The 20,773-nt window shown below is 41.6% G+C and overlaps 1 protein-coding gene across 1 annotated transcript in view; it reads left to right on the top strand.

Annotated features, from left to right (window-relative positions):
- Positions 1-16,324: 16,324 nt before the first annotated feature.
- The window catches only part of TMEM135 (transmembrane protein 135), a 160,763-nt gene continuing 156,314 nt past the window's right edge, over positions 16,325-20,773 (top strand). The window contains exon 1 of the mRNA XM_058854445.1: positions 16,325-16,605. Within this exon, the coding sequence (XP_058710428.1) occupies positions 16,465-16,605 (141 nt within the window). The 5' untranslated portion in view covers positions 16,325-16,464. The remainder of the gene's footprint in view (positions 16,606-20,773) is intronic.

The following is a 20,773-nucleotide window of genomic DNA, read 5'->3' as shown; positions in this document are numbered from 1 at the left end:
AAAACTAGAGTGGACACAAGTTTCTTTGTAGAAGAACTCTCCTCTCAAAAAAACCCTCCTAACACTATTGCCTCTTCTTTGAGAATACAAAATAAATATTAGAAAGTGCTACACTGCTGTGTTTGCTTTGGAAAGTCTTTTAGATAATGGGAATTAGTTTTCAAAACAAGAGTGCTGTGAGAGGCAGTGGCAAATCATACAAGAGGCTGGAATTAGAAAAAATTATAATTAACCAGCTTTGAACCTTATGCATATATAACAGGGATTCAATATTATCATGATAAGCATGGAGATAACATTTTCTTTAAACAGATCAAAATAGGAAAACTCCTGGATAGTGGATTTATAGATTCTTAGAATACTGGGCAGTATGAGACTAGCCTGAATCTAGCACAGAAAAAGCTATATTCCTTCCTCAGTTATTGACTGCCTGATTTGCAGATTATTTTTTTGTAAATTTGATTTTGAGAGTTCTTTAATGAAAGGATCAGCAGTCACTCTTACAATTATTATTTGTTGTCACTGGCAATAATTATGTTTGATTTCTAGTCTATCTTCAGTTTCCAGCCACTGACTTCAGTTCTATCTTTGCTAGACAGGTTGAGAAGTCATTATTGAGATTAACCCTGTAGGTAATGCCAGGCTGTGATTAAATTACCTTTTGGCCTTCTTTGGTAATCAAAATAGATTGAGCTTCCTGAGTTTCTTATTGTAAGGTGTCTTTCCCAATCCTTTAAACACACTTTTGATTTTAAGTTTTAGGTTTTACCCTGCTGTTTAAATACCACTTTTAGCCTAAACCATCCTTTACAGTATAAATAGATGTGTCTGAATTAGTAGTCTAAGCACCCTTGGTCCCTTTAGAGTCAGCTAAAGTCAGGATAGACAGACACTTGCAGAAAGCAGCTTACATAATAGGAACGGCATTAATACAAAATCCTACTTATTATTATCTTGGTTTCAGTATTTCCCCCTTACATTTGTTATGAATTTTTTTGCATATTTATTAAAGCCATGGGCATATTTTTACACTATGAAAATAAATAATTCTTACCAGGATCTCTGTGTCTTCCACTGATTTGTAGGGCATCTAGAAAGGTTCATAACTTTTCTCTGAACATTTTCTATGCATCAACATTTGCCTGAACTGCAGTGGTAGAACATTCAGTTCTCAGCTCAGCTTTCCCACCAGAGTGATGCTCATGTCAAAAGCTCAGTCCATCAAGATGACCTTGCTTAGACCTCCAAGGACATGACCTCTTCCACTTTGCATTGCAAGGAAAGCCAGGACTGATGCCTCAGGCAGATCTGAGAAAGCTTGGGCATCCTGTTGGTTTTCTAAAAAAAAAAATGTGGATACCATATTAGGATGTGATTATTTTAACCAAACATAGATGTCAGCTTTTAGTCAGATGAATTTCACTCTAGAAATGCCTCTGTCTCTCAGTTCACTGTAAAATGAATGTAGGATGACCAGCCCAGAGGTGAAAACTCTCAAAGAGGTGTCCAGTACTGGATGAGAACAGTCCCTGCCTCCCAGCCAGTCTCCTGGGAATTAGTGACAGAGAATATTGACATTACTTTCCAGACAGTTAGAAGTTTCTTTCTTTTAAAGATCTTCTATACAAGTCAAATAAACAAAAGGGTTTTAAAATGTGTAGATTCTAAAATAGTTTTGGGACACTGAAATTTTAAGGATGACTTAATTACTATTAGTTATCCCTAGGATACAACTCATCTCGTATGCATTTTTCAATCTACAACAAAAATTACTTTTGGACCTAGCTGTTGCTTGTTTTGTTTACTGACAATTCCACAGCTTCCATCAAGAAACAGACTTCTAGCATTAATGACTTTCTTTTAGTCTCAATTTACATAAAACAATATTGTCTTTGAACATCTGTCCATTAATATTTTTTTGTTTTGTTTTGTATATTTTATCACATTCTTTTGGATTTATATTCATTCAAATCAATGTCTCCTTCCTACTCTTTGATATTTATTGTCTTGACACTTCCACTGAACATGGATCTACGCAGTCTCAGAAAAAAACCCAGTGCGGTGAGTTGCATATGTATTTACGCACGTCTATAAATAGATACGCAAATATATTTACATACACAAATATCTGGGGTTTTATATATAAACTATTCATAGAATCACAGAAACATTAAAGTTGGAGAAGATCATTAAGTGCAAGCACTAACCCAGCACTGCCAAGCTAAAACCACCACTAAACCACATCCTTAAGCACCACATTTACCTGTTTTTTGAACAATTCCAAGAATGGTGAGTCCATCACTTCCTTGAGCATCCTGTTCCAGTGCTTGATCACCTCTTTAGTAAAGCAATTGTTCCTGATATCTAATCTAAACCTCCCCTGGTGCAACTGGAGGCCATTTCCTCTTGTTCTGTTGTTCACTGGGAGAAGAGACTGCCCACCACCTGGCTTCAGGTAATTGTGGAGAGCAGATTTAATACAGGTAACACAGTGCACAAGGTGGTGCACATATTGGCACTCGTATTCAATGATGTTCAATCACTCAACACTGATCTCAGTGGGGCAGGACTTGTCCCAGACCTTAAAATAAAGTGTGTATTATGTACAAATTACCTGACATAACACACTAAAGAATCCTTCTGGGCCTGAGCCAATGGGATTTGGCTCCTGATACTCTCAGGATACTCTGTTTAAGTTTCTAACCTTGGTGCCTCCAGGTGAGCCAGCTCTCCGTGCAAAGGGAGACCCAGACAATATCTAGAGCACAAGTCTCCTCACAGGCGGTGAATCTCTGTTTTCATGCAGTTATGAGTGTAATTTCTTTAAGGTACTTCAGTGCAGCTAAGCTGTGACACAGATCCCATATCTTGCATCCCTTGCATGCCAGTTTGGGTCAATAGTTGCTTCATGACCCTTAAAAGTCAATATTTGGTTTGCATAGAGACCTCAGAATTTGGTTTTATAGCTTTGTAAACAGTAAATTTCAGTGCTACTTAATATGCATAATTTTGAGAAATCCTTTGCATTTAGATAGCATCAAAACATTCAACAATACAAGAGGATTTCTGAGATGATGGGTGGGGTTAGAAATCCAGGTGGCACAGAGGTATCACACACAGTGTTCCATGGGGAACAGGGACCAAAGCTGTCCATAAATGTCATAAAATGAAAGGTGCCCTTATAAAGGCCACTTAGGTCACTTCATCTATGTGCTAATTTGTTTTTTTTCACACACTTATTTCTCTTTTAACTTCAAAATTAACTTCAATTTTTTAAAAAATATTAAATAGTCTTCCGAAAGCCTCTTTCCTCATATCATTCAGACTAGTATGACTCTCCAACCAGATGAGCAGAACGGGCAAGGAGCTGTGAGGCAAAGTCACTCTAAAGTTCTAGTGAGACAAAAACATTTGCATAATGAGTTTTTCATAGTGTATCCACATTTATAAAATTTTGTGCTAAAATACAAATCCTATCCAAAATACCCTGCCCTCTTCCCTTGCCTAATTTTGACAAACTTCTCAGGAAAGCTCTGATGCAGAGACACAGCATGACCAGTTTCAAGAACATCTCTTCCCTTTAGGAAAATTAGTATACTTTTTGCCATGATGGAAGCAAAACTTAGCATGAACTTTGGAATTAGTTTTTTTTCCTCTCATAATGACTTTCAGTTTAAACTGCTGATCACCATTACTTCTATAAAGCTCAGAAATTCACATTTTGGATTGAAATTTCCCACATTGACCTTAGTCCAAATGAGTATTTTTTTCTGGAAATTGATGAACAGTTTTATTTTCAGAAAATTCTTTGGACGTCCCTTTTCTTTTAAGTGCTCAGATAAGTCCAAAACAGCTTGGATTTTTAGCTTCAGATTTGGCATGTGCAGGGTGCAATCCTGAAGAAGGAATGCACTTTTTTTATCCTTTGAAGAAATTTAATTTCGCAATAGCAAATTAGCCTGAAAACTTTGGAAATAATAGACTGATTGCTCATGAGGCTGTGATTTAGCCGTGGTAGAAAATGACAGGCTGAGTTCTCCCTCCCTGAGAGGTCATGAGTCTTGCTTTATAAATAAGGCTTAGTTTCCTTTTTGCAGAGTCATCTTTCCCATTAAACCTTTCTGCATCCTGTTTTGCCTTAATTCTATGACAGCATCAGAGGTTATTTCCTGCATGTTTGCAGTCCATAAGCAAGATTGTACTTGGCTTTTGGTGTCATTTTGCACATTCTGTGAAGCAGATTTCACTGGACCTGACTTAAGAAGGACTGTTTCTGCTTTACTTGAGACTTTGAGATAACTTACTGCTCCTTACTCACCCAGGTTGCACTCAGTCCTGGTCTTCACATCCAGCTGTCACCAATATCACACAAACATGCTATGGACACAAGGGGACAGATTTTTAGAAACCATCCTATAGTGCTTTCTCCTCAAATGTATTAACCAAGAAGTAAACACAAAGATTTCAAACATTTAAATTAATTATTACCAAATAAATAAATATCAAGCTTTTAAGCATGGACATGAATTAATCCATTATATTTTTTATCTTTGGAAATTATATCAGGCTAAGGCATGAATCCCTCAAAATCAAAGCTGAGAAGGTAGGTTTACTGTTATGCTTCAACTGGTTTGCACTGCTCCAGTGATACCATGAAAAGCTGGTTTAATCAATCTGTTATTGCAGGCTGAAAGCTGTTCTGTGTCATTGGAGCAGCAGAGAGCTGTCAGGCGTGTGATGAATCTGGCCACAAATCTTAAAACATACTATTTTTCCCCATTAAAAAGGCTATGTGAGCTGATATGCTGTGTTTAGTTACATAACAGCAAGTATTGACTTGCAGGGCACGGCTGGAAAAAAAACCTTCTTTGTATTGTGTTAGGCAGGCAGTGGGGTCATTCTCCTGGGAAAGAAACTCGGCATCTGCCAAGAGGTGAAGTTTGCTGCATGCACGTTGCTTTTGTGGTGCCTGTGAATACACAAAGGGAGAACTGGACACAGGAGAGAAAGCTGTCCCGGTGAGGATATGGGCTGCTGGCGGTGCTCTCTGCAGCTGCATCACACACCACTAACGTGGCTTTAAGTTATACACCCCACTGCCTCCAGGTCCTTTTGGAATCACAGAAAACTTTAAAATAAGCAGCCATACTTGAGTCTTCCAGTCCTAGCTGGACTGGCCAGTTTACAGTGGCGCTACTCTTTACTTTGTGGGCCATTTAAAACACAGTTACTGAGTGCTAATGATTTCCACATTCCTGTCTGCACTGCAATTCTTCTATTTTTTTCTAAATTTCAAAAAAAAATTTAATCTATTTGTGGTTGTTTTCTCTTTAAATGATTACAGAATACATTCAGCTTGAGAGCTGTATAATTATTTCATTTAAGGAGATGAGTTTTTGTTAATCTATTTATACACCCAGCATGCATGTAATTGCAAAGGACAGCCGCTTTATTCTACTTTCTCTTCCAGGACAGTTTATTCCCCTTTCTCACACAGACAGACCTGCTCTTCCATTAACTATTTGTGTATGATATTCATAGCTTTTCTTTTTCTTTACCTATTGCTATACACTTAAAGCAGTGCTACATTCACAGGGAGACAAACACATCAATGTCACACCAGTGAGAAGGACTGGTTTGGCAAGTCTTTGGCAAACAGGTTTCCTAATTTCTATCCAAGCTGGCAAATTAATCATATGGATTACTGTTACACAAATCAAACGACTTTCAAATTAGTCTGAGCATTAATAATGCCATTCTGTCTTGTGCAGAAGGCTTTGCTGCCAATCTACTTTTGTCTTATGTTCTTTGCATGCGTACAGGTGATTATGTGGAGTGCAACCCACCTTACACTTTGTACATATATTCTCTTCCTCTGACTCCCTGGCAGGGCAGGCTGGGTCCAGGTACTAATTGTTAGAAAACTAACAAAATAAAATAAATAGTGCTGTGATGACAAGGAGGGGTGGTGTGACCACTAAAGGAAACAGATCAGCTTAGTTTGGCTTCAGCTGTGAGGGAACCACACCCTTATTCTTTTATGCTGTGCTGATCATGGTGGTATTTTTGCACTGTACTGAGGTTTTGTTATCAATGGAACTAATGCTGAATTTTACTTTTATTATTACTGGATCTGGAATTGGAGTGTATACTGATCTTTCATTCTTGGGCAGTGTAATTTATATTTGGAGGCTGACAATTCATCTATTTCCCCACAGACTCATACATGAACTTAGAAAATAATGAGAGTTTATGTGAATTCTGTTTTTCTCAGGCATTTTTATTCCTGAGAGAGACTTCCATCGGCCAAGTTACCATGAAAACTAGATTTCCATATTTCAGTTCCTTACAGTGAAAGTTCACGTCATTCAGTACTGTTGACACTGTACACACATCCTTGGGGAATGATGAAAAATATAAAAAGAAAACTCCTAAAAATGTGCATAAAAAACATGAGAAAGCTGACATCTAACCTAAATATTCCCCAAGTAAAACTACAGCAAATTATTTCACAAATATGAAAATTTTAGGCCACAACTGGGCATGGTGCTGTATTGAGAGGCAAGGTTATTATTCAGTTTTTGTCATAATCACTTCAGATATATGAAGAAATTAGTTGAAAAGAAGATCAACACACAAATGAACCCCTTTGCTCTCATCACACGGGTCAAAGCAGTGAAGAATCAGGGGCCAAATTTAGACAAAAGGCACTCTTCCAGTGCAGCTGGCTCCTGAGGCTGAGGTAAAATGTTTTAATCCTGCAGGAAAGGCTCTCAAAGGCTCTCTTTGCTACCATGCCAGGATGACTGCAGTAGAAGGGAACCACTGCCAGGGCCAGTGACCCTCTCTGTCCTGCCCCAAAGCCTGCCTCTCCTTCCTGCCCACCTGGTGTAGGAATGTAATTTTTGATAAGTTATGAGGATGCTAGGTTTATCTACATTGAATATCATGTGGGAAGGCAGACAGAGAAGGTAATTGAGAGCCCAGTTCAGGTCTAAGGTGACTGCACTGGAGATGCTTCACTCTCCCTTGACTATCAGAGGAACTCAGAATGTGTATCTAATTCCTCAGCTCCTTCAGGCAGCTGAGTAAAGGTAAGAGGAACTAACATAGGCTCAAGTTAAATAGAGGAGTGAGGAATAAGAAAGAATTTATGCAAAAGCCCTTGGGCAACAGTGCCTGTCTGTAGGATAAGTATTCTTCAGCCTGACTAGAGGATCCTTTTAACATCTTTATTGTAAGACTCGCACATAAAACGTAGTACCATGCCCCTCCAGCCTCTGAATTATGAAAGGATGAACTGGGTCCCAAGAACATGATTTCTGTAAGTAAATAGCCAGCATTTCCAGAGAACATTTACTAAGTAGACACAAGGGAAAAGAGGATTTCAAAAACCCTTCTGGAAAGTTGTATTGCTAAGAGATGGATTTACTATGTTCAACTGAACCAAACTCAGATGCAGAATGTTAAATGACATTTTTTTTGTGACAATGAGCTTCTGGTAAGCCTGTAAACTTGTATATCTCTTTTTTTGGATCATCAGTAATTATAACTCCTTCATACATTGGTAAAAGCTGCATACTTTTAAACTGGGCTATTTAGTTAGCTTAAAATTTCACTTCATCATCTGAAAATATGCTTTTCTGTGCTATTTTTACAGTCTTCTCTCTAAGCAGAGATGGAAGCAGTTCAGTGTGTGTAGGAGTGCCAGGAGGAGGTATAATTTCTTGCATACATTATGATTTCCCATGTGAAGTTTGCTTAAGTTCTTCTATGAGGGAACTTACTTGAACTGTATCATTTGGGTTAATACTTTTTTTGGCATTGGGACAGAATTTGACATTTGTGGACATCAGGTCATTAACCACCCTTACTGCCTTTGTTTTAGGGGCAGCATACTCTTCCAGCCAGGTCTGTATTGATTCCCTCCTGGGCTTTTGACTGAAGAGAGCTGTATAAAGCATTAACATTACATTTCTTGTCAAAAAAAAAAAAAAAAAAGAAACAAGTAAATTTTTCTATTTTCTGTAAATGGGATAAAGAAGGAAGGTGGTTTTCTGGTGTGGGTGGGGAGTGTAAAATGATACCATGTCTGAGCAGTCACCTCATCTCTATTCACAGGCGTATGCACATGCATACTGAGCACTAGCCAATGCAGTGAGCTTTCTGCTCTCTATCTTCAGAGTCTTCCAGTGGTAAAAACCACTCTAAAAATATCAAAAGAAGCCTTACAGCAGTGACATATGTCAGACTGCAAAATGACTTCTCCCAGGGAGTGATGAAAGCACTACCATTGATGTTACGAACAATAGTAATTCTTAACACATGATGTGCACAAATCTGAACATTAAATGATCTGCAAGACATGCCTTCAAGATGTCACTGCCACACAGAAGCATGGATGGAGTTTTGGGCCTACGGCCCAGAGAGCAAACCTCTTCTTAATAAAGAATTTACAATCAAGTTCATCTCTTCTAGCTGGGTCCTACTACTTTACAAGGGGATATTTTCAGAGAAATAAAAAGGTGTTCAACTTGTACTGAAATCAAATAAAACCTGAGCGTCTAACTCCACAGTTATCTCTGAAAATACTGACCCCAAGATGTTAGATCTTTCTCTTGGCCATGCCAGCGTTAGCATGAAGAGATCAGATGTCTGCATCTGCAGGCGATGTCCGTAAATGAGATCAGAACTCAACCATAAAACAGTGACAAAATCATCTGGAGCACACAGAGCTGTTCTCAGTGATGAGCATTTAACTTCATTATTTCTGTGTTTATTACATTTTTTCCTCGTTGTGTTGTTTCTGTTTTATCGGCAGTTTTTAGTTTTATTTGTATTTTATTACAATTTACTTTGCTAGTTCTCAGTCTATTTACAGAGAACAAAAGAATGTAAAACAGTAGAATAATAGTGTTTATTTTCACAAGTTTGGACTGATCAAATAACTCACAAGTCCCAAAGTGGAACCATGCTTGAGGTAGGTTAGGCCATCTCAAGTGTGGGGAAACAAACAGAAATATCCTATTCTTTGCTATTGTTTATTGTATTTATGCCGCTTGAGAGTTTAAACAATACCACATATATAAAACATTTGTTCTTTCTTTCTGCATTATTCAGAGTTTTCTCAAGGCTCTTTGGTGCTTTTTTTTTTTTAGGGACACTGCAGTGTTGCTATTAGTGACTTTCTCAACTGATTGAGCAGAAAAGTTAGAAATGGCTTCTAGGAATGAGCTAGAGGGTGCTGAAAAGGTTTTGTTCTCTGAATGCTTCTATGTTTAAAAACTTCTGAGAGTTTTAACAAAGTTTGCTTCAACTTATTTCCTTGATTTTTGTTCATATACACTGACAAACCTTGGTCCAGCAGAGAGGAACTAACCAAACAAGAGTCTGATGTTGCAGTCCCATCAAATCCACAATTGCTTTTTACACTGCCTCAGTTTTTGACAGGAGGTCCAAAAATGTGGATGTCTAAAGCTATATCGGCCCACCTAAACACAGTATTTCAAAATGTAATAGTAATCATGGGTATGTTGTTTCTTTAATTTGCATTTTAAAGCACTTTCAAGACAACTGGTAGCAAAGTTGGAAAATAAAGGCAAAGGGAGCAGCTTGCCTCAAAGAGCCATGTCGGAGCCACTCACTCTGCTCACAGCTTTCTGCTCAGCTCACTGCTATCCACAGTCCTGCTAAAGGACAATGTAGATTATAAACCCAGGATAATATAAAATCACCACCTAGTTGAAAATATAAACCTGAAAAATGAAGTAATTCAGCAGCTGTGACTTAGGCTGTTGAATTCTACTGCTGTGACATCCAAGTGCTGGCAGCACGAATGATCAGAGTCCTGAGGCTATTTCAACATGAGCATTTGACAACTACACAGCTGAAATTTACTGTTCATTATTCTTTTAGAAAAAAGAAAATCAGGCTTAAATTGAAAGACTTTTCAAAAATGCTGAGTTCCTAGAAGCTATGATTAATTTTCAAAGGAGCTGTTGGGTGCTCAATTGCTTTAGAATAATTACATTTCTGTCTGTGGTCTCAGCAACTCAATGCAATGGACAAACAGTTTTATTACAGAAACTTTAAGCACACTAGAAACTCCAAAAGAAAAAAAAAAGGCACCTTCTGAGTATTTTCTTAAGGTCATGACTGAAAATGATGAATAAATAAAGTCTCATTGAGTTCAAAAAGGTTGGGAGTGGCAAACAAAAGTTTTTTTTGAGGATGTCATCATTCACTTCTGTCTCCTTTTTCTCTCCTATTTTCTGAAAGATCCTTGGCACTGACACTGCTGAAGAACAGCTCACCCCTCACTACTGCTGCTACAGGCAAATGACAATGACTATCTATCCTACTTAGGGCCAGACCTCTCTATAACACATTGATCTCAGATATCATTCAAAAAGACCCCAAAAAAGTGCCAGAGAGTGAATTAGGTTATCAGGTGTCATAGACAATAGAGATGCAGATCTCTACTTTAGTTCTTGAACCTCTTTAGGAGTGGAGATGCACCTGATGCTGCCCCTGTGTGCAGCAGCATGGAATCCCAGCTGCTCCCACCCTTTCCCCCCATGGTCCTGGAAAGGTGGTTATCACCTGCATGTTTGAAGGCTGCTGCCCCCACCTAGTAGGCAGAAATGAAAGATGTTGAAGCTATGTGGGACAGGTCTTTCCTGAATGCTCAATTTGATAAACATCAAGACAAGAGGATTGCAGAAGAAGGACATGAGCTCCAGACGTAGCACTGTGCCTGTAGAGCACAAGCAGCCATACCTTTTGACTGCACCAGAAAAGATTTAGGTCTGTTTGGGTGGCGTAAAGCTGTGTTGTAGCAGTTTCAGTCAAACAAAGGTAGGGGACTGGAGAGGGGAATTTCAAGCACAGGAGTACACCAAGATACTCAGATGATGCAAGACTGATTTTTACATTCTTTCCAGAACTACAGAAAGCACTTTCCTGGAAAGCAGGAGAACAGCAAAGAAGCAGCAGGGTCACAGTTGCTGTTTCAGGCTGCTCTTGGTATGGTGCGTCCACTTGCACTGCCTCTCATTCCTCCTGTAATGAAAGCAGTGGCTTAATTTAGCCTTTAATGACCAATTCTGTCACCTGATTTAGAAAGAAAAAATCACTGTCTCCAGGAACAGAAACACCATAGGCTAAATACAGTTGGAGTACAATTCAACTGATGCCAGTAGCATGAATATGGCTCAGTATGTCATCTCTTAGTTTGGCTCACAGAGTCAGTGTGATGAATGTTATGATTTTGTTTTCTTAGTATAATCCTTGATACCTCTGTAAGAAAGACTGAAACATTTATGTCTGGAAAAAAATCTGTATTTGTATAAACATGGGAATATTATTGTGTGTATTAAAGTGTTCATAAGGTATTATCCCACAGTCCATCCCATATTTAGTTTGGACATTACTACATACTGGAAAATGGGAAAAGTTCCAGATAATTCCTTTACCTTGAAATATCAGCAAACATAAGGGTATTTTGAGCTTATCCCCTGCTAAATAATGAACAAGTAGCATTCATGGTTCTAAGCCAGAAGAGAATCTCTCTTCAAATAATGCAGAATGGGTTAAGTTAAAAGCATAAGCAGTTTCAGGCACAAGGGTGAAAAGTAGTTCTTAAAGGGCCCTTTTTTTCTTGGAGGAAAGTAAATCCACTCAATTAATGGCCATTCACTTCCGTTCAATACAGCCATTTCATGTCTAAGTGAGTACGTTACAAGATTGTGGTTTATTTCTAAAGAAACTAATAATATCTTGTACCCACCATTTGTCCTGGATTTTGAGAAGAAATGGAGATTGGAGCAATATCTCCAAGTTCCTATGCAGTTTACTGAAGGAAATAGACATTGTACACATTGTCACCACTGACCTGAGGAGAATGAATTTAATCCCTAGATTTTTTAGCAGCAGAATATTTTTCAGTCTGGATTTCATCAATTTTATGATGGAGGCATGAGGCAACTGCACAGATGGCGGGAGAAGAAACTGAGAGATAACAACAATGACAGTGGAAGAATGGAAAAAGCAGGAAAATAAGTGAGCGAAGAAAAGACCCTACTGGTGGAAAGAGGACTTCTTATCAGACAAGAGACTTTCAGAACTGAAATGCAGGCACTGAGAATGGCATGAGTAGCAGGGAAAAGTTGGATCCCTTGTCCCAAGGGAGAAAACAAACAGCAAAAAAAAAAAAAAAAAAAAAAAAAAAGCACACAAGCTGGGAAGCAACAGGAAGGAATAGAGAGGGCAAAGCATAACATTTCTTCCAAGTTAAAATGTTTCCAGATTGTTCTGATATTTAAAAATATTTAGAAAGAAGATTTCCCAGATCTCAATGCATTTGGAAGGCAAAGCCTCCTGAAATGTCAAGTTGCCTGGTTGGCTTTTTTCCTCAGTTTATTTTTTTCTGCTTCATTTTGTTCTAATTAGTTAAATGCTCTTGGAATTCCCAGCCTTGGATCCAATGCCTTGGATTCCCAGCTAGGCAACTTTTTAACACTGCTAACTGCTCAGTGTGAAGGCAAGAGAAAAATCTTCACACCTCCAGTTACTCTCATGGGATGCGATATGTAATTTATTTGTAGATATCAGACTTAGCAGATGCTGAAGACAGCAGCAGGGAATGTTCCGAACTGTGAGACCCACTGAAACCTGGAAAGGAAGAGACTACTTTCCCTCATTCAGTAATTGCTACTCAAGACATCTGCCTCCCTAATATAATCAGTTATCATCTGCACGGGTAAACTAAAGGATTGCAGTGCTGTCCATCAGTTAAGGTACCTCGCTAAAGAGTGAGTCTGGCCAGGGACTGGTACTGAAAGCTGCAGTTTGTTAACCCAGCTGCAAATGGGTACATGAGCAACAGGAACAGAGTCTCAATGCAGTGAGATGCTGCCACATCGCTCTCTTCTGTGACACAAGGTGTGGAGCCCGGGACCTCATTGCTGTCCTAGTCTAATGAGGCTCATATATTTGTCAGCCTAAGTTTTTATTCAGACACATTGGTATATTTGACTCTGCTACATCAATAAGGACCAGGGACTAAGCTGAGCAGTCTCAGCTCCCACACCATTCATGTTGCTTAGCAATTAGCTCTCTCCCTGGCTTTGGTTTCGGTACTGCCCTGGGTAGCTCTCTCCAAGGCACCTGGATATTACAAGGCAAGCTCTGAACAGTGTGTGCCACATCACTTGGCTTTATGCCACAAGATTCACCACTAGTGCTTGTTTATGCAACGTTATAGGCACACCCTGCTATTCCCAGTACAGAGCCTTGTTCAGGCAACATGGAGCATTCCTGAAAACCCTGGGTACTTATGGGACAAAAGTAAAGGTCTTCAGTGTTTTATTTTAATTAATGAGATTCCATCCATTTCTGAGACTTTTTTTGTCCCTATTCCAATCAAGGGTAGGTTTCCCAGGACCGAATAGCCTGGGGTAGCATCCAATGCCAATTGGACCATCAGTGGTATTCCCATGTGGTTTCACTCCCAGGGCTTCTTCTCAGAGTATTGCAACCCCATGGCAAAGGGCCTGGAGCGAGGTCAGGACTCTGCTGCTTCCTTTATCAGTGCATCATCAGAGTCTTCCTCGGCTGACCTGACAGGAGACATGCAAAAGCCTTCAGTTCTGAGCAGGCAGCCAGACCAGGGGTGCTGCACAAATGAACCAAGTAACTTTTTGGATCCTTCTCTGCCAGTTTTGCTTAACTTGAGCTGGGCAAGTGGTCCCAAAATTAGGACTGTTTGCAAAAATTTGTGTCAGATGAGAAATCATTAGGTTGTGCAATTACTATGATTGTATGTGCCATAGCTCTCTGCCTACAAATACAGGGCAGCAAGCAAGCTTTAAGCCCAGAGTATTATCAAAGCCAAAACATTCAAGCAAAGAGAGACAGAATCCATAACTTAGGCAATAATTGCCTTTTCTGCCCACAAGCAGTGTTTTACAGAGTACTACAAAAACAGCAAGCAAGGCACTAGGTCCAAGCCAAAGTCCAGACAACATTGCATCAGGTTACATTGCCAAGGCTGCTTCCCTGCGAGGGACACAGCAATATTCACTCCCTGAGGCAGCCACAGAGCTGCAGCTGCAGGGGAGCTGTACCCCAGCACTAAAGTTGAATTTAAAATTATCTCTAGGGCTTTCTACTAGATATTAAATACAAACTGTCAGACAGAGTTCTACCTAAAGACGGTTGGTTGGTTAGATACGCTTGACTGAAATAGCATAATTGAACTATTTAGGCCAAAGATCTCCTACTGCAGATTTGTTGTGAGTCTGCAAATAATCTCCCAGCAGCCCCGAGGTCTGTGAACCATCCAACCTACCCATCTATGGGTTGCTAAAATTGAAATGCAAGCATGCTCTTGCATGAACAGCAAGCTCCTTTGGAAGAGCAGTAAAAGAGTTTGCGAAATCAGTGACAAATTTGCTCGTTCTTTTTCAGTGTGGTACTGGCTGGTCTCAAGCCTGGTAAATGAGGTGAACTCTTCAGCCGGACTATTTGGAGCCAGGCTGTAAGAGGATGGATTTTTCTTGCTGTGGATCTGTTCTAAGTCTGCACTTGACAGAAGGTTAGTTTGCTGATCTTCCAATGGACTTCAGGATGTATGTCCCACCCAGGTCTTGAAACAATCTCTTCTTGAGTTGACCTCTGCACAGGAGATACAGAGTGTACTTGCTTCATCAAGACAGACTCTTTGTGAACTGTTATTTAACAGAGACACAGTCCTCAGGTCCTCATACACACGATCCCTTTAGTCTCTAAATTAGCAAAATTTCAAACTGGATCCAGATGCCAGTTTTGCAATTGAGCTGTAACTGTGTCATCAGTCATTGCCTTCATGATTTTGTAAAAACTCTATCATGTCCAAAGGTGATTAGGGGACTGAAGCATCTTTCATATGAGGAAGGGCTGAGGGACCTGGGACTATTTAGCCTGGAGAAAACTGAGAGTGGACCTCACTCTATCAGTCTATCAGTATCTGAAGGAAGGGTGTCAAGAGGATGGAGCCAGGCTCTTCTTGGTGGTGCCAAGCAAGAAGACACGAGGCAATGGGTGGAAACTGATGCACAGTAAGCTCCACCTGAGCATGAGGAAGAACTTCTTTACTGTGTGGGTGATACACAGTGAAGCACTGAAAAGGCTGCCCAGAGAGGTTGTGGAGTCTCCCTCACTTTGGACATATCCCAAAGCTGCCAGGACACAATCCTGAGCAATGTGCTTTAGGAGATACTGCTTAAGAAGGGACCTTGGATGAGATGACCTCCAGTGGTCCCTTTAAACCTTAACTGATAATCTCTGTGGCTGGCCATCCCATCTGCTGCTGTGGCACGGGGAGCTACTCCTTACGCTCATCCCTGATATAGGGGACACGTGGGACATTGTGCGTGTGTGTGCATATGTGCATTTTTCCACTTTTCTGGTACTTTTCTGGTATGTGTTCATAATTAAAGAGTTTCTTTTTAAGAAGACTTTGCACTTAATACACAGTTCTGCACGTGGACTCACGCACAGGCCAATCTACTTCCCAGCAAGTTTACAAAACTCTGCAGTCAGCCTGCAAACACTCTAACTGCAGGAGTCAGACCTTAAGTGTGTGAGGAGGCCGCACCAATTAAGACAGGAAACTGAGCGTTTGACATTCTGCAGGGGCTCAGGAGAAGCGGGATGACACGAAAACCAGAAGGAACAGTGCTACACGGGTGGAGTGAGGTGAAGGAGATGTCGCTGCCGCCACAGGGCGAGCAAACTGCGAGATGACCTTTAATTCTGAGCTCAGCGCAGACTCCTTCCCTACTCAAACCGCTCAACACCACGATGAGAATCAGCCGAGTCGTGTGAGGGGCTCTCGCCACAGACATCCCAAAATCCGTACGGCTGCGATTTTGACCTCTCCAAGTACAGAAGCACAGCTTCGTACAAGCACGTCAGTGCCGGTGCCGCGACGGCTGTGACAGGGCACGGGACACACACAGGACACACAAAGGGTACACACGGGACACACACACGGGACACAGACGAAGGACACACACACACACACACAGACACAGATACACACACACACACATACACACACACGCACACACACACACGGGACACAGACGAAGGACACACAAAGGGTACACACGGGACACACACACACACGGGACACAGACGAAGGACACACGCCCTCAGAGTCGCGGCCCGGCCCCCCCCGCCCCGCGGCTCGCGCCACCCCCGGCCCCGGCCGCTCCCCGGCGGCCGCGGATTGGCTGCGGGCCTCACGCGAGCGGCGCGCGCGCGGGGCGGGGGGCGTGGGAAGAGCGGCTGTGCCCGCGAGTAACCCCGGCGCGCGCAGCGCCCCGCGCGACCTCTTTCCCCGGCACCGGCGGTGACGCGGAGGCCGCGCGCGCCCCGCGCCCCCTCCCGTCCCCTCCCCTCCGCGCGCGCGCTGCAAAGATGGCGGCACTGAGCAAGTCCATCCCCCACAGCTGCTACGAGATCGGGCACACCTGGCACCCGCAGTGCTCCTGGGCTGTGTTGCACGTCACCCAGAGCGCCCTGGCAGAGTCCCTCCGCATCTACGGCACCCTCTACCTGGTGCGTATGTGTACGTGTGTGTGTATGTTCGGCAGCCCGGCCTAAGGGGGGGCCTGGTCTGAGAGGACAAGGGCACGAGGGGTATCAGAGAGGGGGGAGCCTGGCCTTGGTTTTGGGTGGATACCAGGGTGCAGGGGGGAGCCTGGCCTGGGGTGGAAGGGGGCTACAAAGGACGTGGTGGGAGCCTGGCCTGAGCAGAGGGGGAAGGGCATAGGGGTGTTTTTGGGGAGGGCACAAGCGGTGCCTTGGTGAGGGGAGTCTGGCTTGGGGTGGCGGGGAAGGACATAAGGTATGTTAAGGAAGGGAGGCTCGTCTGGGGTGGGAGGAGAGGGTCATGGTCAGAGGCAAAGGGCAGGAGAAAAGTCAAGGTGCAGCCTAACCCTGGAGTGAAGGGGAAGAATCGCAAATAGTATGTTTTGGTGTGAAGAGGCTGCAGGGTTGAGTGGTGGGGAGAGCCTGGTGTTTGCGGGGGGTGGGGGGAAGGCATGACAGGGAGAATATTATGTTGAATCTGGGCCAAGTAGGGCAGAGGAAAGACATGGGGGGGGGGGTGTTTGTGGAGGCATAACATACTGTGAGAAGGTTGGTGCTAGTGGGTAGAAGGGCATGGGCACAGCCTGAACATTGTATTTTTGTCATCTTCCAATACCTATGATACCCAAATAAAAATCCTTAGTGTTTGCCTGGGAGGCTAGCATTGTGTCTTTGGTAGTAGCAAGTGTAATGCACGTGTGTTGGTGATGCCTTCGTAATCAGTGCTTTAAGATCAAGGAGATTCCATTGCATAATGAAGCAAGACCAAAAAAATGCATCAAGGTTAAAGCAGTCTGAGTATTTATAGAGTATCCTACAGGTGAGGTATCTTAGCTTGAGCGTGCAATTAGGCTTGGTTATATCACCTCTGTTGCAGCTGGCACATTTCCAGCAAATTAGGCAGATAAAAGAGCTGGGATGTGTTTGCATCATCTGTGTAAACATATCCTGAAAGCCAATCTAGGTTGGAATCGCTGCAGGTGAGCACTTCTGTCCCCTCCTCTATGCTTCTCCCATGGTGGTATCCGGGGGATGGAGGAGTGGGCTGGCCACAGAACTGCCCCCAAGCTCATTTGACAGAAAGAAGCAGAAGTCATTGAATCTGCACCAGTGGTGGTGCAACAGAATTATTGAGCTATGTAATAAAGAGAAGGAAAGGAGTGGGACAGCAGCGTCCTGACATATTCAGTTAAGCTCCCATTGAAGGGTTTCTTGAGTGAAACTTGTGATGACATCCTTTATATGATAAAACAGTAACTGGTGAACCTAAGGAGCTGTTGTGTCTGACTGAACATTTTCACTCTGAACTGCCACAGACAGGAGTGGCAGCTGTTGCTGGGAGCATACAGTGAGTTGTATCATTAAACTAATACAGAGAACATTCTCTCTTCTCCTCTACCTTTACCTCATACTATTTTCTTTGAATCTGTTTTCTGATCTAGTTTGCTCTGTACGAGCATAAATACTTGTACCAGCAGAGCATGGTTCTGAAGTGAGCCATGAGAGGTGTAGTGATGATCTTTCAGGTCTGGCTAAAGATAAAGCAGCTTAAGCAGTTCTGTAATTAAATCAAAATTCCCTAACAGCCAAACCTCGTCAAGAGATTTCCTGCTCATTGCTCTGTTATGGTTCTCTCAGTTGTGCAGTCATGTGTTAGGGGGAAAGCTTCCACTTTTTATTTCTTTAAAAAGAATAACAAACCTAAAAATGCAAAATGTTTTCCTGATCTGTTTTGCATTGTGACCCCATAAACAGTTATATCTTGTCACAAACCCAAAGTGAGGTGGGAACTTTCTCAACCAATTTCCTGCTGTATAGTAAAAGCTGTGCCTCTTTTTACACTGTATTCTTTGCAGTTTAGTTTAGTTTCTCGTAAGTTTTTGTTGATAGTATTCACCTGCCAGAGTAATCTAAAGCTGAGCTGCTCTCAGATCTTGCTGCTGTCTAAAGAGAGAGGAAGCACTTGCCGGTCTCTGCTCCCAGACACATAACTGTACTTTTTCTTTGTGTGACTCAGGACCTCATCTCTCCATGAGCTAACCCACAAGAGGTTACTTACCCTGCTTTTAGCTGGGGTAATTTTCAGATACAGTAATGAATTCAATTGGATTATTAAGCAGGATTTGATGAGCACCAGAACCAGTGTAAGGTAAAGAGGAAAAGGGTGCAGTGGAGGAAGCAGAAATTTTGCACATTAGGTAGCTTGACAGGGAAAGAAGAGTCTTGAATTAAGAAAGTCATCACAAAATTAATTCTTTGCTGGACTTACAGCTGTGCTTGGAAACCTCATAGTTGTAAATGAAATGCCACAGTTGGACATCAGAAATGTTCAGGTTTACAGAGGGGGATGGACCTCAGTTATTTTGTGTTTACAGTTATAGCACTGTGTGTTCAGAATGTTTTTGGTAGTACCGGTCCTTTGTAGAGCTCAGCAACAAAAAATGCACTTCATTTTTCTATGTCAAGTCTGTAAAATGGCATCTGATTGTTCCTCCTGTTGCTACAAGCTAATAACTAAGGAAAGAAGATTAAAGAGTTTCCTTTCACAAAAGCTTGTGTAGAAATGAATGAGAATGAATCGATGAGAATAAATTGCCAGAGGTTGTTCTCTGAGAGAACATAGTTAGGGACAGTTACAATCTAGAGTCCAAACTCATAACAGCTTCACCCCATATCTCTTAAATGCTTTGTTTCTTTTGGATCAGTGGGAGACTTATGGAACTGAGTGGTGTTAGTAAGTGAAATACTGGTTGTTAGTAAATGACTGCATGGAGTCTTTGCTTTTAAGTAGTGCTGTACTCTTTGTTTAGCTGTTTTTTTTTTCCTTCTCTTTTTAGTAATTGTGCTTGAGTATTTTTTAGTTGGAAAAATATAGCCTTTAGACATCATATTTGTACTGTCTTTATTTTTACTCCAGTGCTAATGGATTGCTTTAGCGAAAATAGGCATCACATGTAAATTGAATTGCCCCTCCCCATATGAAGTGGCTGACAGGAATGCCTGTTTTGTAATTAAGGCAGCTTGTGTTTTCACAAACCAAATGTCCCCATATGCAAGTCTTCTGGGACCCACTAAAAAAAAAAAGGAAAGTGCCTTAGCATCTATACCTGAGAAGAACCCCTATACAGTCTTTCATAAACCTTGTAATTATACTTTTTGAAAACTATTTGCCTTGATATCCGGAAACTTCAATGACAAAGTCCTTCCTCAGAATTTGCTGTACTTTCTTCCATCTATACTTTGTTTTTACATTAGTCAAGCTAAATGAAATGGGACAATATCATCTTGTATTTTCAAAGCTGAAGAACTCAAACTTCTAGAAATTCTCAAAGGTGAAGAGAAGAGAATGATTTAACAGGGAAATTGCATGAAGTTGGGAATAGGCTGGAATATTGGCTTTGAGTTTCCTCAGCTTCCATTTCCCACAATTCTGTTGATTTCACGTGGGTAAAGTGCTATTCATCACATGCTTTAGAGCAAAGTCTTCTATTTCCTGGGGATTTGTAAGTTTTAGACATTTGTTTGCTGATAGTGCACAGTAGATAAATGTGCTTAGTCATTTTTATGAAGTCTTTGTAGTGCATCAGAGATAATCTGATCAGGTAACATTTTCACCTAATCTAAGTAAGGTAAAAATTGTTTGCTACTTTGTAGTAGCAGTTTTAGAACTCATTCTTCTAACCTTTTGCCTGTGGGATGGCAAGAGTCAGTCATGCCATTCACCTTCCTTTCTCTTAGTCTGTCTACTTTCTTCACCTAATTTAAGACAGGCTTCCTCCCTCACTTTCCATTCTGACTTCTGTCCTGCCCCTTTCCCTTACAAACACAGGTCTTCCTCTCCCCACCTACATCTCCTGCCTTCAGCAGCACCAACCCCTTCCTTTCTAGCACCAACCCCTTCCTTCCCTATATCTGCTGCCCTTCCTTCCTGCTGCTAAAGGGCACCTGGCCCAAGCTAACTCTTGCCTTACTTCTGGCTCTGACTCCAGACACTTTTCGCACACAGGTCTGCTGACGTAGAGGAGAGGAGCAGCAGTCCTAGCGCAGTGTGGGTGCCAGTGGGTCTATTTCAGATATCCTCTGCACTGAGGGATGGTTCAGCCAACTCTTTAGAACAGATGTAACCAGAGTCTGT

Source organism: Poecile atricapillus, chromosome 1 (assembly GCF_030490865.1).
Source record: "Poecile atricapillus isolate bPoeAtr1 chromosome 1, bPoeAtr1.hap1, whole genome shotgun sequence".
NCBI classification, from domain to species: domain Eukaryota; kingdom Metazoa; phylum Chordata; class Aves; order Passeriformes; family Paridae; genus Poecile; species Poecile atricapillus.
This window is presented reverse-complemented; position numbering and strand designations above follow the sequence as displayed.